Below are 17,674 nucleotides of genomic sequence, written 5' to 3'. Positions count from 1 at the left end.
TACAAAGTGGGAGTGGTACAAGAGTGTTTTTTTCCCATCTTTGTTTTTAAGGACCGTCTTTTTCAAAAATAAAAATAAAAACTTTTAAAAATACATAAATCAATAAGTTTAAGTTGTATTATTTTTAATGAATTTATGAATATATAGACGATAAACACCCATATTTAAGAGAAGTCATGAACATCTACAAGTTTGAAATTAATACATTAATACACGTATGCTCTCAATTTATGTAGATTTTGAAGTTCAATTATAAATTTTTTTTTCAAAATAAATCTTATATAAAATTTTTAGTGGTAATAGACCAAAAGAGTATTGATATAATTTGTAAATTATAACTATAAACATTTAAAATAAACATCGGGATAAATTATAATAACTAAAAAAATTAATATAATTTTTTACTCGATTTTATTTTATTAATTATTTATTATATTGTTTCATTTTGATTTAGAACAATATCTTTCACATGCAACTTTTTTATTTTTTTTAAGTCATGCAAGTATTTTCTTTTTGTAGTTTTCTTCTTGTTTCCATAGGGTGCTTTTTGAATTGGAAGAAAACTCTAGGAAACCATTTTTTTTATATTGATCTCTTTATTTATTTTATTTTTAAAACTTAAATAAAGAAATAAATAAACATAATATTGGAGGGCTTTGAGCCATGTATGAGGTAAGGATTACTATCAAACATTTTCTTAAAATTAAATTAAATTAAGGGAAAAAAAACATTGGTCATATATGAAGCTAAGTATTCTGGGGACGTGTGTAGACTTTGAATCTAGGTTCACCCCTATCGGTCAATAACGGTCAATAAAAATGAATTCAAGGACTATGCCTCTCTTTTACTTTTTGTTTTCAGCGTACATTTGTAGATATCTCCATCAAATGTATTTCTATCATATATTTCATGCATGTCTAAAAAAAGTAAATAATAAATTTTTTTTTACAAATGCTACTAGCACAAAAAATAATAAAATCCAAACAAAATGAAAAAAGCAATTTCTTTCTATAAAAATCCTTCAAGCATAGTTTAACATTCAGTCCACCTAAAAGAATATTTCGGCCAAAATTTATGCTTCTTGGGCCATATTGTGGGCCGTAAATGGGCTCATCAATGGTAACTTTGTTGTACCCGGTCCAAATTTGGACCTACGATCTTCTCTTATTTTTGTGAATACATTAGGGTAAAATAGTCATTTTGCATTAGTAGATTTTTACTGGATTGCATAGTAGGATATGTGCGAAAATCCTGCCAAAATCCGGGGGCAATTCCGTCATTTGGATCCATTCTCTATTATTTTCTATTAGGAGGGCAATTAGATCATTTCCTATTAAAAATGAAAATGAATGAGTGAAACAAACCACCTGGAACCTTCTTCTTCATTTTTCCTTCTCCTTGCTTCTTTGTTCGGCCGATCCTTAACCCTAGAAGAAAAAAATTTCCGCGAGAATTTCCGGCAAACTTAAATACCAAACTTATTCCTCTCTCACTCCCGAATCCGGTAAGCCTAAGATTCAATGTTTTTTTGTTTTTGTATTTCTTCCGTATTTCTTTGTTTTTTTAGAATTGTATAAAAAAACTTTGATTTCTTCATGGATATGATGATTCATAGGCTTAAATTGAAGCCAATGATTTATAATGCATGTATGAGAATGTTGTAGAAGAAAAATTTTTTTTGATTTAGAGTTGTAAATTGGGAGAAAACCATAGTATAAGGTTCGGGTTTCATCTGTAGCAATTCGAGTTACTCGTAGCACTCGAAAAATTTTTGAGTCTTTTTCTCGGTATTTCTTTGGTTCACATTGAAGCTCTTCATACCCTGAACTCATTGGAACTAGTTTTACTCCATTCTGAGATCGTTTGGATCCAAAAATGACGATGTTTTTGCCCTAAAAACCCTAATGTTTTTGTATTAGACATGTATAATTGTATTTTTTTATACATTTTTCTTGTGATTATCATTATTATGTTCATTAGAATTTGGATTCCCCGCTTGTATCTAGGTGGCGAAGCATCCTCCAAGGGAAGGAAACCGCTAATCGGTGTCATGGCGTCTCCACGCGAGGCAACATGTTCCGTGAGTGGGTTATGTTGAGTGCACAATTCTAATTGAGTATCGAAAAATATTTTTATTTGTTTTTTTCTCGAAATGATTTCCATGGCTTTTATCATGTTTTTCAAATCATCGGCTATAGGAGAAAAAGAAAGTGTAGATGACCACTAGAGACTATGGTTTATTTAAAATGACTTGTGGTTTACTCTCTGAAAAATCATGAGAAAGCTTGTTAATGTTGTACTTGCGTTAGTTGAGATTGAACTTGAGGATATACATGCTTGGTGGATGAATGGAAATTGCTGATTATTACAACAAGTTCATGGAGCTTATGGGTTATAAGTAAAATTGATTATGTATGTTCAATGGATGATTTAATCTCCCTAATGATGCATAATTTCAAGTTTTGAGGCATGATGTGATAAACAGGGGTACATGGAACTCGATGAAGTCTTGAATGCTAAGGTATATGACTACACTAGTATATTGGAATTGGAATAACTTGTGGAACCTTATATATGATTTTTGGCTAGTCGATGAGATTTATGCTAATATATTCTTTTGTAATATCCGAGAACCATGGGTGACATAATTACACTTATGTTGTAGGATTCTCACAAATTGATGAGGTTTGTTCTTGTGAGCATAGTGTAGGGTGCTTAATTGTAGTTTGATCATATCGGGATATACATATGTATATATATATATATATCGGGTGGATGCCAATGATTATGATTATTATTCTAAATGGAATTTATTTAGAAGGTTGATGATGAATAGCTTGAGCTATATATGTGACAAGTGTTGAATTGCAAAGACTGAATATTCCTGTGAATTTTTTTAATAATAGTTTGATTTAATACATCCTTAGAGGAGATAGTCAACTTGTGAGTATTTTTGACAATGAAATTATTATAGATGAAGTAAATATTAATGTTGAGGTAGTGGCACTATGATAAGGATCTAAGACATTGTTGAGTATAAGAGAGGCTCGAATAGTAAAGGCTTGTGAAAGTAAATACCTAATGATGTGTAAAGTAGGATTTAATCAATGTATATTGGTAGGTGTAAATATATGTGATGAGATGAACATATTTTTCATGACTTGTAAAAGTATTTAGAGGTTGTGATAGACTAGACCTTGGGGATTAATCTTGTATTTGGAGGAAAAACTTAGTGAGTGAAGAAAGAGAAAGCTAGAATGATCCTAAGTAACTTGAGGTTTAACTAGAACAAAAAGCTATGCTTGTTTTGATGCCTTTTATTGTATTTCAAAACTTAATGTTTCTTTTTCTACACTCGTTGGCATCAACTTTTTAGAAATGGTTTGTAAAACCTTTCACTTGTATAAGCATGCTTTTTGATATTTATGGTTATGAAAACAAAAAGGGTTTTTTTATTTCGAATGGCATGTTCTTCTAGATTGTGGATATTATAATGCATTTAATATTGGCTGGTTTTATTGTCTAAAGCAATGCTTCAAAGTTTCGCATATTATTGTGTTATTCTTGGCATTTGGACATAAATGTTTTTGAATGTATTGGCATCGGGATTGGAATATTTTTTTTGAAAGTTTACATGCATGGTTATGCTTTGGCTTTGAACTTGTGGAAATAATGTTTATTCCCGATATGTGAATGCTTGTCCTGGATAAGGACCCTGTGACATGAGTGATTCAGATTGTATTATTGCTACAGCTATATGTTGGTTTGGATGGTGACGGCGGGCTAAGGCCCCGACTCATCGCGATAGTGGGTCCCAACGGGCCGACCTTTTAGAGGTGGCGTTGTGGACTCGGGTGTTGATTTGTCCGGATCGGTGGGAGCGTAGAGCCCCGATTGGATGATACATCGGGATCCCGAGTCACCACACGGGATCGGTGGGCCAACGTCAAGGGTGCGAAGACCTTTGACGGCTCTCAACTTAGTCGCGACGGCGGCTAAAGTTAGAGAGAGTGTTTTTAGGCCATTGTTTATTTGATCGAGATGAAATTTCAATATTTGAGGAAAAAAAATTCTATTTTTCTTGCAATTGGTATATTCAAGTGTGATCTTTCACATAGCATGTTTGATATCTTAATGCTTTTTCGAACATGTATCATGCGAATTGAGGATTTGTGATTATCGAGGATTTTTATTTATTTAAGTTGGTTTTTTCTACTCATTTTTGGGAACTTATATCCAAGCATTTGTTTTTTATACATGTTGATGTTTTGTCTATACTCGTGAGAATTTATGTTTTTGGTTTATAAATACCGAGGTTTCTTATTCCGTATTTTTCATTATAGTTGCAAATGTGAACGTTCCAGTTCATTTATGTTATTGTAGAATGTGTTTATTGGAATTTCATCGATTTGTTTTGATATTCTGTTAGATTTGTGCTAACCCATTCACTGAGTGACTATGGTTACTCACCCCCTTATCCCTTTCAGGTTTTAGTGGTTTGGGTCGTCATAGCGAGGCGAAGTGTTAGCAGTTTGCATTCCAAGTCAGGTTGTTTATTTACTGTTAATCAGATTGCATTGTATGATTGCAGTGGATCCACTGGTGTTCTTAACTCTGTAACTGTGATTTGTATATCTTTCACTTTACGGTTGACTCTTCGAGTGAAAGTTTTGCTTTTGGTACCTTTATTATTGTGGTGTTGTTTAGCAGGAGTTTGTGAGCCTTGCGATGACTCGAGGGTTGAGTGGTGTGTGTCCCTCCTCGGGATCGTCGCGGCGGTTGTCACGTGGCGGGCCCGTGGGTCGGGACGTGACAAACTTAGTATTCATCCACTACTTGGAGTTATCCATCCCTACTTTTATTATTATTTTTTTATTTTTAATTTATTTTCGAAAACTGATATCCTATCGTGCACCATAAAAAAATGGATTCGTCTGTTATAAAGTATAAATATCATCATAAAGTATTTCTTAAAAATGGTATGGTTCTAGAGTAATTTTACTACTTTTCAAGGAGGATGGAATTAGAAAAAAAAAAAAAGTCAGTTGTTTTTCAGAGGTTTAAAAGATAAAAGAATTTATAATTAATGAATTAGTAAAACCAATAAGAATGATATAAGATAATAAAATGAGATAATATTAAAAAAGAAAAAGAAATGAATTAAATTATATTATATTTTTTTAACAAAATCTTTATTTCTTGCCTACGGTGACTTTTAAACTAATAGGACTTTCCCCAACATCTAAAAAAAATAGAAGAGGTTTGAACTCTTGGAAAGAATAAAAACAAAAATAAGAATAGCATGATTTTCCATAATATCAAAAAGAAGAAAAACAAGAAGAAGAATAAGAAAAACAAAAAAATTGTCAGAGTACCTTCTTTGGATTTACCCGTACATACACCTAAAAAAAGATGTGACTTGACGGGTGTTTCAAACAAACATTTTATTTTATCTTAAAAAGTATTTATAGTAATGCACAAAAAAAAAAATTAGCGAAAATAACACAAGAACTTAAATGTAAATAGCCTAGGAAAGCCGAGACTGTCCGGGGAGAATGAAACTTTTCAGAGATTTATAAGTAATTTTTTCTTTAAAAATTATTATAAATTATTAAAAAAACTGAAATTATTATTAAAAAAACTGAGGGGCTTAGGGTAATTTTCTTGTTTGTCAAGGGGGCTTGAAATAGACATTTAAAACAGTGTGAGGGGTTTAAATGCAAAAGAAAGGGAAACTCAGAGAATCTCCCGCCAAAATTACCCAAAAACTGGAACACAGCATTGAATGCCGTGCTTTCGAGTTTGGTCGGTGTCAACGGCCAACATTTAATACCCCATTTATTCATTTTTAATTAATTAATTAATGAGTTAATTAATTTAAATTTTAGAGTTAATCAATTCCATCGCTTTCCTTCCAACGAGGTGCACCTGTCTACCAGAAGTCTACTGTACGTGTCACTGATTTATTGGTTATTATTCGGACACGATGAAAACGGCTTTGAGATTCGTGACGACATTGATTTGCACACATTTGGAAAAATACTTATGGGGTACCTTAGAATATGATTTTTAAATTACTCATTTCGATTTATTTGAATTATTTATTTATTTATTTATAAAATAGAAAATATTATTTTTAAAAATTTATTTTTTATATTTAATTTATGTTTACAACTTTCAATAAATTACATTCGACTACATATGTTTAAAAAAATATAATCTTAAAAAAATTAATATTATAATTTTTTTATATAATTTAGATTACCAACTAATTCAGCGGATTTTTTTTATCAATTAGCTAAAATAAACGAATTAAAAAAAGAAAAAAAATATTTTTTATAACGTGATCAATCCATACACAAGCACTGATTTACATCTTATAACAATGCATTATTAAATTTTACTCATTTATTTAAAATATATTTATTATTTATTAATTTTTTATTAAACTAATTAATTCCTATTTATTTAGCATACTAATAAAAATAATTCTGATACTTCTGTCTAGTAGAAAATGTTAATTTTTATATTTTTTAAAATAAATATATTATGTAAATCGAAAATAAAAATATATTGTTAATAAAATAAATTTAATCAAGCTTATAATATATATATATATATATATTTGTGTTTTATATTATGTATATATATATAAAGAAAATCTTAATATTTGCTATACTTTAAGTAATAATTTTTTTAATTTAAAGCCTGTAGCAGCTTAGGACATGTTAAAAATCTTTATTTCTTGCCTACAGTGACTTTTAAACTAATTATAATAAAATTTATATACATATTTATATTATTTGATGAAATATAAAATTTCTTTAAAGTTTAAGCGTTTAATTAAAAAGATTTCGTGTTTTATTTTTTTTTTATATTAAGTTATAATAATTTTTAAAAATTATTGTATACTTGGTTTGTTTAATATAATTTGACCTTTGACTAATAATATAAATGACCTCATGTTAACACATCACCTAAGGAAAAATTTAATAATAAAATGATTAATTTATTTGTAAAATGATTAATTATTTGGCGGTGACCATAATCTATGTATTTCATACAATTGCCTTTTTTTTTTAGTAAATTGTATATATATTTTTTCCCAATAAAAGATTTAAAATAAAGACAAAAAAAATGTATATATTAAATGACATGCCCTCCAAATATTTAATTGTCACGTGCTGTGCACCTGCCATTTAAGAACCCTAGAACTCGTTTGGTTGAAAAAATAAGGACGGGCATTAATGCTAGGGCATACTCAAATTTAATGGAATTAATTATTCTTTCATTTTAAATTTCAAAGAAAAAACAGAAAAAATAAAAAAAAAATAAATAAATTTTATTAAAAAAAAAGTTCACTGAATTAAAATTAAATTAAAATTTGACGACAAGAATACAAACAAAATCAGAGAATCTAAAATTACTTTTTTTTTAATCAAACAATAAAAACACAAAATTTTTTATTTTCCATTAATCATATATTTTCTCCTCTATACAAAGCAAAATTTATTATGTTTTTTTTTATAAACTCGTGAAGCACAACTTAATTAAAAAATTCTTTCAATTACCAAATAAAAGATACTCCTTTTATTCCAAATACATATCATTTTAGGAAATTTTTTTTTTAAAATAATTACCATTTTACAATATCAAAACAATATTTATTTTTTTCAATTTTACTCATATTTAATTTTTTAAGTTATATAAATAAAGTAATATTGATAGTATTAAAAAAAATATATTGTTTCAAAAGAAAGAGGTAGTTTAGTAATTTAATTATTTTTTATGTTAAAATTTAGATAATTTAATATTATTCTTAATTCTTGTGCAACATCACATATATTTAGGAACTATCTAGAAACGGAGGGAGTAAATATGAGAGTGTATCTAGTTATAGTACTGTATTAATTACTTAAAAATTTATTAATATGGACAAACGTCATATAAAGTGATGAAAATTATGCATACATAGCCAAAAAATTTTTAAAAAATAAATTAATAATTTCTATGAACTATTATAACTTTATTATAAACCTTAAAACAGAAAAATACAACACCTCTAAAACCCCGAATCCATTAAAATAAAACTCAATAATAATTCTCGGTTAATAAATTATAATTTAAATAAAATTACATGATTAATTCCCCCAAATTATTATTATTATTATTATTATTATTATTATTATTATTATTATTATTATTATTTCTATTTTTCATCCACGTTGGATTCCATAACCATTTGATTGCCCAAACTCTGTACGTCCTCCAATTAATCCTCGCTCTCTCTAAAATTCTCTCTCTCTTGTTTCTCTTTGTTTTGAAACACAAAAAAAGCTGGCTCTTTTTTTGAGACAAGTGAAGAGACCACCAACACCAAGACAGTGAAAAAAACACTACTTCTCTATCTAGTTTCTCTCTTCTCTGTGTGTTGGAGTAGTACAAAAGGAAAAGGTCTCTCTTTCTTTGTATCAAAACAACGGAAACCAGCCAGGAAAAACCCCATCTTTCTCTCTGTTTCTCACTCTACATGGCACCAGCTTCATTGCTCCTCTTTGCCGCCGGCGATGCTTCCACCGTCGGCGCCCTTGCTTGTCTCTCTTCCTTCCGAACTTGAATCCTTGCAAAGCTCGCTCTCTTTGTGCTATTTCTAGGGTTTTCACACACCAAAGTTGTCATCTTTCTCTCTTGAATCTTTGCAAGATGAGGGATTTCTCGGTTTTTCTTGGTTTCTTGCTCGCATTGTTGCCATTCATGGTGGAATCTGCCGGCCCAATTAACGACGATGTGCTTGGGCTTATCGTTTTTAAGGCCGATGTTGTTGATCCTGGCTCCAAGCTTGGTTCTTGGAACGAGGATGATGACGACCCTTGCCCTTGGTTTGGCATCCTGTGCGATCCGGTGAGCAAGCGCGTCACCGAAGTGTCCCTTTCTGGCCTCTCCCTCTCCGGCAAGGTCGGCCGTGGCCTTCTCCAGCTTCAATCCCTTCGGAAGCTCTCCCTTTCCAGCAATAACTTCTCTGGAACCCTAAATCCCTCTCTCACCAAGCTTCCCAGCCTCCAGTACATCGATCTGAGCAACAATAGCCTCTCTGGCTCTATCCCTGATGAGTTCTTCTCGCAATGTGGCTCTCTGCGAGCTCTCTCTCTGGCGGGGAATGCGTTCTCCGGGGTGATTCCGGCGAGCGTTGGCTCTTGCTCGACGCTTGTGTCTTTGAATCTTTCGTTTAACAAGCTCTCTGGTTCATTGCCCGGCGGGCTTTGGTCTCCGAACGAGCTTCGGGCGCTCGATCTCTCCGGCAATGATTTGGTTGGAGAGATACCAAAGGGAATGGACCGGCTTTTCAATCTGAGAATGATTAGCTTGAGAGGAAATAGGCTTTCAGGGCCATTGCAGGAGGATATAGGAAGGTGTTCGTTGCTTAAATCTATTGATTTCAGTGAGAATTCTCTCTCCGGGAGCCTCCCGGAGACAATGCGGAGCCTTTCTATGTGTTCTTCTTTGAGCTTGAGCTCCAATTTGTTCTCTGGCGAAGTTCCAGATTGGATTGGAGAATTAAAAAGTTTGCAACATTTGGATTTGTCCAACAATGGGTTCTCCGGCAAATTTCCTGATTCCATTGGTAATTTGTGGCTGTTGAAAGAGGCCAATTTTTCAGGGAATTTTTTCTCTGGGAGCTTGCCACAATCGATGTCGGGTTGTAGAAGTTTGTCATCAGTGGATTTTAGTCGGAATTCGATCACTGGTAGTCTTCCTTCATGGATTTTTCAACAACATTTGGAGAAGATTCTGGTTTCGGGGAACAAATTGAGTGGGCCTTTGCAAGTTTCTGTGAATTCTTATCAGAATCTGAGTGTGTTGGATTTATCTGCAAATTCTTTTTCTGGTTGGATTCCGGCAGAGATAGGAAGCATTCAAGGGTTGCAGTTCTTGAATCTTTCTCACAATTCATTAGTCGGTTCAATCCCCAGAAACATTGGAGGTTTGAAAATGGTGGAAGTGCTTGATCTAAGTGCGAATCAGATTAACGGAAGCATTCCCCCGGAGATCGTTGGAGCTGTTTCACTGAAGGAGCTATGGCTGAAGAGCAATTCTCTCACTGGAGGGATCCCTTCTCAGATTGGGAATTGCTCTCACCTCACATCTTTGTAAGTTCCATTTCATTTCTTTTATCTGTCAACATTTCCATGCTTCATCTGATTTGATTGGATTACTTGGTTTGGTACTTTTCCTTGATAGTGATCTTATTCTTGGAGTTTTGGAGCTTCCTTACATGTCTTTGTTTGCTTATAACTTTCTCTTTAGATCTTCCAACATTGCATCCAAAACTATTGATTGAAAGAACTGTTCACTAATCACTGCTGTCCTAGTCAAAACTTTGTTTGGGCCCTTGTCTTAAAATCTTTACAAAATTTCACAGCTATATGAGATTAATCTTATTGTGATCAGAAACATTCATATATCTGATGGAATGAAAATGAACTTTTTGTGCAGGATTTTGTCCCATAACAATCTCACAGGGTCAATACCACCAACATTATTGAACCTTACTGATATTCAAACCATAGACTTATCACTCAATAATCTCTCAGGCTCACTTCCAAAGCAGCTTTCTGACCTCCCTCGTCTTTCGTCCTTTAATATCTCACACAATCTTTTCTCTGGAGACCTTCCTGCTGGCAACTTCTTCAACACCATCCCTCCCTCTTCAGTGTCCGGCAATCCTGGCCTCTGCGGTGCTGTAGTTAACATCTCTTGCCCTGGTGTCCTTCCAAAGCCAATTGTCCTCAATCCCAATTCCTCGTCTTCCAATGCCTCACCGGACTCTGCATTGTCCCCTGAGAACCTCGCGCACAAGAAAATCATCCTAAGCATCTCTGCACTCATTGCTATAGGAGCTGCTGCGCTGATTGCGCTCGGTGTTATCACCATTACTGTCCTTAACCTTCGAGTTCGATCTACTTCTGCATCGCGCTCTGCTGCTGCTCTTACTCTTTCTGATGGCTACTACAGCCAGTCACCCAGCACTGATGCCAATTCTGGGAAGCTTGTCATGTTCTCCGGTGAGGATCCTGACTTCAGTTCTGGAGCTCATGCGATCCTCAACAAAGATTGTGAGCTGGGGCGAGGTGGATTTGGTGCCGTCTATAAAACCATGCTTCGTGATGGTAGGCCTGTGGCAATCAAGAAACTCACCGTCTCGAGCCTTGTAAAATCTCAAGAAGATTTCGAGCGGGAGGTTAAGAAACTTGGGAAGATGAGGCACGATAATCTTGTCACTCTTGAAGGCTATTACTGGACTCCATCTCTGCAGCTGCTGATTTATGAATATGTGTCTGGTGGCAGTTTATACAAACACCTCCATGAAACTTCCCCAATGAACCCTCTTTCATGGCAAGAAAGGTTTGATATAATTCTTGGCATTGCAAGGAGTCTTGCGTACCTTCATCGCCACAATGTCATCCATTACAATCTAAAATCAAGCAATGTCCTGCTTGATGGCACAGGGGAAGCGAAGGTTGCAGATTATGGATTAGCGAAGCTGTTACCAATGCTCGATCGATATGTCTTGAGCAGCAAAATTCAAAGCGCACTCGGTTACATGGCACCGGAATTTGCTTGCAAAACAGTGAAGATCACAGAGAAGTGTGATGTGTTTGGTTTTGGAGTGCTTGTGCTGGAAATTGTGACAGGGAAGAGGCCGGTGGAGTACATGGAGGATGATGTGGTGGTGCTATGTGATGTTGTGAGAGGTGCATTAGAGGGAGGCTGTGTCGAGGAATGCGTTGATGGGAGGCTTCACGGGAAATTCCCGCCAGAAGAAGCCGTCCCAGTGATAAAACTCGGTCTAATCTGTACTTCTCAAGTGCCATCAAGCCGGCCCGACATGAGCGAAGTTGTGAACATACTTGAGCTAATCAGATGCCCTCAGGAAACTCTAGACAGTCCCGGAGACGACGAACTAAATCAAATTTAGACAATAGAAGAGAAGAAGAAACAAGAGATCGAGAAAGTAGAGAGATTGTTCCAATGTTTTCTTTAGTTCAATGTTTGTTTGTTCAATGGAGTAAAACTCAAATTTCTGATTAAACTTCAGAATCTGAAAATTGGAGTTTTTACTTCATTGACTTTAATTCTGATCAAATGAAGAGAGTGTCTGTCCTTTCAGCACAGTGTCCCAACTAATTCTGTCTTTTTGTGAGTTGTTTAACAAGATCAATGCCATGCAACTTGGTTTTTTTGTTTAATTTAATTAATATCAATGGCTCATTTATCAATACATGCATGGGTTCAGTTGGAAGTGAGATTCCAGTTCCACCACATGAAGAGCAGAGCAAAGAAAGAGTGAGTGTTTTTGTTTAATCCTTGAGCTTGAGGCCATTAATGGAGATATGGTTGAGAGCTAAAGAGATGGAGGAACTGAAATGATAAAGACCTGGCAGTCACATGAGTCCATCAATGAAAGTAGATGTTTGTGGGAATAAAGAATGGCACTAGCTCATTGTGCTACAGAACATGTCAAAAGGTAGCTTTGGCACTTTGTTCCTGATTATTTTCTGAAATTGAAGATGCTCCCTACATTTTGAACAGAGACATTTACTGATTTACCCTTTTAGTCAAGCACTTAAATTACATATAGGTCCCTATTTTTTTTTGTGTTTTTTTTTTGCCCAATTTAAGCAAAGGACTTTCACAGTTAAAAAAGTTCAAAATTATATGATCAAATAAAATAGTGAATGAAAATATCAAATTTTTTTTTTTAAGAAACAGAGTGCAGCTAAAAAATCTTTATACAAAAAATTAGTAATTTATCTGATCGAATAGAAGGATTTTGAAAATGGATGAATATAATTAACGTAGATGAATTAAAAGTCTAAAACAAAGATTTTTTTATTTTTTTTACAAAAATACTATTTCAAGATTATATATGCAATAAAAATTTTATAAGGGAAACAATGCAAAATTAGCTAGGGGGTATCCTTATTTATGCAATAAATAAACAAATAAATAAATCTACTTATCTAGGTTTGAAAATCTGATGTGCTTTTTACAAACATTTTGCTTGAGTGTGGGGTCTTTACAACCCTAACCCTAACCCTAACATCCCAATGATGAGAAACTCTTTTTCTATGAAACACCATGGACATTATATATATATATATATATATTTAAAAAAGGAAGTTGCCATTGAAGGAGTGAAAAAAAAAAAAGGATGATGCATGATCTAAAGTAAAAGTAAAGAAGAATGAAAAGAAGTGAAAAAGAGGGGGAAAAAAGAGAGTTGCAGAGCTGCTTTGTTTGATGATGAGTTGAGACATCACTCCATTACAATAGAAACTTAGTACTACTTTATTTAGAGACAAAACGATATCATCCTCACACTATGTATATACTTTGAAATATACATATAAAGCAACATCTATGAGTGATGTATATATGTTAGGGAACAATGTAGGTTTGGAGCAATGAGGAAGGAGAAATATGCTTAACTCTCAAAAGAAGACAAGCATCACTGCTCCTCCACTAACTTTGACCCACTAATGGTGGTGGGGGGTTTTAGGGTTTTGGAATGGTTTGATGGAAGTCCAAACCTTTTTTGAATATACCTATACAAGGTTATCATTTTTATGTTTGATAGGATTTATTTAAATTTTTAGGTAGATTAATAATTTTTGTTTTTGTTTTTGTTTAGCTCCCTCGATTAAAAGTAGGTGTTCGAATATGAAAGAAATAACAAATGATAATAAGTAAAAAAAAAAAAATTCAAATTTATATGAAAAACCTAAAATTAGGAGGAAAATCTATAGGGAGAGAAAAGAAGGAGAAAATAATTCTATAATATTGAAATGTAAATATAACTCAGTTTGTCAAAATTATTTCATCATAATAAAACCCTAAAATATGTATTGGCTTTGGATTCAGTCTAAACTATGGCCTACTCTATAATTATAGTTTGATTATCTAAATTCCATAAATACGTTCAGTTATTACTATAAATTTTTAAAAATTTTCACATAATTAAAAAATTATATAAGTCTTACTGCAAATTTTTTATTAGGTCAAGCCAAATAAAATTTTGGTTACAGATTGTAACATGAACAAACTAATTATAAAAGTTTTTTAAGATATGTTATATTCAAGTTTGAAATACTCCAACAAACTTTAAATCTAGAAATAAAAAAAATTAAATGGAGACCCAATAACTAAAATTGAAATAAATGTCTTTATTTTCTTAGATTTTACTTTTATTTATGTAAATTTGACGCGTTTTGTTTGAAATATGAAGCGGAACTTTGACATCTCAATTAAGAAATAAAATTATAATTCAAAATATAAAAATTAAAATAGCGATATATTTCTATTTTTTCCATCAATTAAAATCTTATCATAGAATTAGTGTACAGTTTTATGGAATAAAAACATTTTGGACTAAATGTATAATACCAACAGAACATTTTTGCTATTATCCTCAAAACAAAGATTGTTATATTTAAAACATATAAAACTAGTTCAACTCTCACATAAGAGAAAATTAAGATGTCTTCCATTTTAATATTAAAATTTATTTTGGTAACACAAAATAAAATAAAATTGTTTTAGATATAGCTCAAATTATATATCAATCTAATGTCAACACATGCTTTTTGAAATCAAGGCAAAAAGAAAAAAAGGGAGGAAAAAAAGTGGTAGACAATCTTTACAGGGATGCATCACAACTTTGCTTGGTTGGGAAGCATGAAAAATAAAAGTTCACATGATCATGTTCTGCGTAATACATCAGCTTTAAATATATATATATATATCAGTGTAGCACTTAAATATTATCAAGGTTTAATGTAATGGAATAGACAACTTATAGTTGCAAATCAAAATGGTTTTTTTTAGAGTTGTTTAAATTAAAACTTTTTTCCCTAAAATATGTATCATTTATGATTTGATTTTTTTTTTAAATGGACAAGCCACTCATCTCAACTAATATTGTGATAGGGAGTTGAGTCTTTTACCTTTCATTTGTCAAATAAAAAAGTTACTATTCTTCAAACATGGGAGTAATATAAATTTTCTTAACTTTTTAATTCAAAACATAAAAAATACTATTAAATATTGGTTTTGATAGTTAACAGGACATTACTCGGTAAGAAGCAGTCTAATATTGTTAGAGGGAGTTGAGCTCTTAACCTTTCATTTGGCAAAGGAAAAATTATTGTTCTTCTAACAATAGAAGCATTGTATGTTTTTTTTTTTAGTCAAAATGTAACAAATATCACTAAATATTAGTTTTGATTGATAAGAGGATTTTACTCTGGGAAAAATAGTGTAAAATTATTGTGAGAGGGAGTTGAGCCTTTTATCTTTCGTTCGCCAAAGGAAAAGTTTACTATTTTCTTAACACATGCACGGGAGTGGTATAAATTTTTTTTTTCATTTTTAAATTGAAAATATTAAAAATATCACTAAATATTGGTTTTAATAGTTAATAAGCTGGCATTACTCGGTAAGAAGCAGTCTAATATTGTGAGAGGGAATTGAGGCCTTAACTTTTCATTCAGCAAAGAAAAAATTATTGTTCTTTTGACAATAGGAGTACTGTATAATTTTTTTAACCTTTTAACTCAAAATGTAACAACTATCACTAAATATCGGTTTTGATTGATAAAAAATTTTTACTCGGGGGTAAATAGCCTAAAATGAAGAGTTAATATAAGTTATAGTAATTCCAGTGTTTATTTTGCAAAAAATGAAAAAAATCTCAAAGTAGGGAAGTGGGTTTATATAGCACTTCCTACACTGAAAAAATAAAATAAAAATAAAAATTAAAGAATTGCTGAATTGGACAAGTGCAAGTTCCCTTACTTTCATGCAATGGAGTAAATGAATATATGCAATGGGAAAAAGTTAGTTTATTTTAGTTGTAGTTTGGTTGGATATAATTCTAAATGCAGTATTTTTCAGTTATAATGAAACTTGAAATACTTTATTTTCAAAATACAATACAGTCAAATCTTGTATTTAGTTGGATGTAACTAGAATTATTATATTATAAGATTTTATGTTTATTTAGAAGGATTTGTAAATTTAGAATTGAAAAGCAAATGTGTATAAGTGTATGTACATATGTGTATATATATACATATATATATACATATGTATGAATATATGTATATGTGTGTATGTGTGTGTATGCGTGTATATATATATATATATGTAAAACTACCTATGTATGTTTATGTAAATATATATGTATATGTATATATATGTGTATGCGTATGTATACACACACACACACACACACACACACATATATATATATATATAGATCATCTAAGGATTTTCAACTCCCGGGATTTCGACTTACATCCAATTTGGGCGTAATTCCAAATACATCCATGGAAGTAATTGGTTTTATTTTGGAATTTTAGAATCTCAAACCAAATAAAAGATAATGTAACTTCAAATTTTACAAAACAAATACAACCTAATGATTTCTCTACTACTTTCTTTCAAGTAAACTTCTATGGAACTGAAATAAACAATAAGGTATATAACTGTAAATTATATTTTTTAAAATTTCAATGTTTTATGTTAAAATCCATAATAAGTATTTAAAGTATATTTAAATATTTATTTTAGTCCTCAGCCAATGAAATGAATCATTTTACTAATTCCATCTAATATATTATTTTTATTATTTAATTGGTTGTCAAGATGGAGCCGAGATATCAATTGATATGACAAACAATAGACATATAAAAAGTGCGTCATTAGATTTTTAAAATTTAATTATAATATTTGATAGCATATATGTTACTATTTTTAAAAGTAATGTGTATTATACTACTACATTCAAATAATGTTTGAAAAGTTTTAAAAATTCTTTTTCAAAACATGACCCAAATTTTTTTATCTTGTATTTAGCTTCAGAAATACAATATATTCTGGTAATTACATGCTTTTCAATTCTAGTTATTCTATAATTAGTTTTAATTAATAATTTTATTTTTTTCAGGCTTATCAACAAATAATATGATGAATTACGCTTTAGAAAAATTTAACAAAAATAAATCTAGTAAAAAGAATTGAATTGATTGAATATGACAAAAGAATTGAACAACATAATTCAAATTATGAATTTTCTTGGTTCTCAAGGTACTATTATACCTAGGGAATTTTTACTTCCAAAACATTCTTCTATTTTCTTTTGGAAGTAGATGATTGCTTCTCACATTCCGTGAATAGCTGGGATGTTAACCAAAAAGGTATTTCAAGAAATAATATGATTTATCTCTAAATGTTTTAACCAAATTATATATATATATATAGAGTAATTCAATTCAAATTTAAATTAGTGTGTAATCAATTGTATTAAGTAAAATGAGTTAATAATTAGTCTAGTTTTCATTGAAACATACACATTCTTAATAATATGATTTATGTGAACAAAATAGAATCGATTCAATCTCATATAAATATTAAGTCGACATTGAATAATTTAATTGATTAATCCAATTTTAATCAAACTCTTCAAACTATTGATGATGAACATCAAACTAATGTAAAGAAAATCTCATACATATCACTTCATGCACTTCTTATTTTGTACCAAACATTTAATTATTTAATTAACTGATAAGAGACTATTATTATTTTTTACCGAATATTTATTTAATCCACC

At 31.3% G+C, this 17,674-nt stretch overlaps 1 protein-coding gene across 1 annotated transcript; it reads left to right on the top strand.

Annotated features, from left to right (window-relative positions):
• Window positions 1-8,357: 8,357 nt before the first annotated feature.
• On the top strand, window positions 8,358-12,168 carry LOC120269112 (probable LRR receptor-like serine/threonine-protein kinase IRK). Its single transcript, XM_039276396.1, has 2 exons — window positions 8,358-10,148; window positions 10,495-12,168. Exons 1-2 carry the CDS (start codon window positions 8,704-8,706, stop codon window positions 11,975-11,977), a joined length of 2,928 nt encoding a protein of 975 aa, XP_039132330.1. The 5' UTR covers window positions 8,358-8,703; the 3' UTR covers window positions 11,978-12,168.
• The last annotated feature ends 5,506 nt before the right edge of the window (window positions 12,169-17,674 follow it).

This window comes from Dioscorea cayenensis, chromosome 9 (assembly GCF_009730915.1).
Source record: "Dioscorea cayenensis subsp. rotundata cultivar TDr96_F1 chromosome 9, TDr96_F1_v2_PseudoChromosome.rev07_lg8_w22 25.fasta, whole genome shotgun sequence".
Lineage (NCBI taxonomy): Eukaryota > Viridiplantae > Streptophyta > Magnoliopsida > Dioscoreales > Dioscoreaceae > Dioscorea > Dioscorea cayenensis.
Note: the sequence above shows the minus strand (reverse complement) of the source record. Positions and strands in the feature narration are given on the sequence as shown.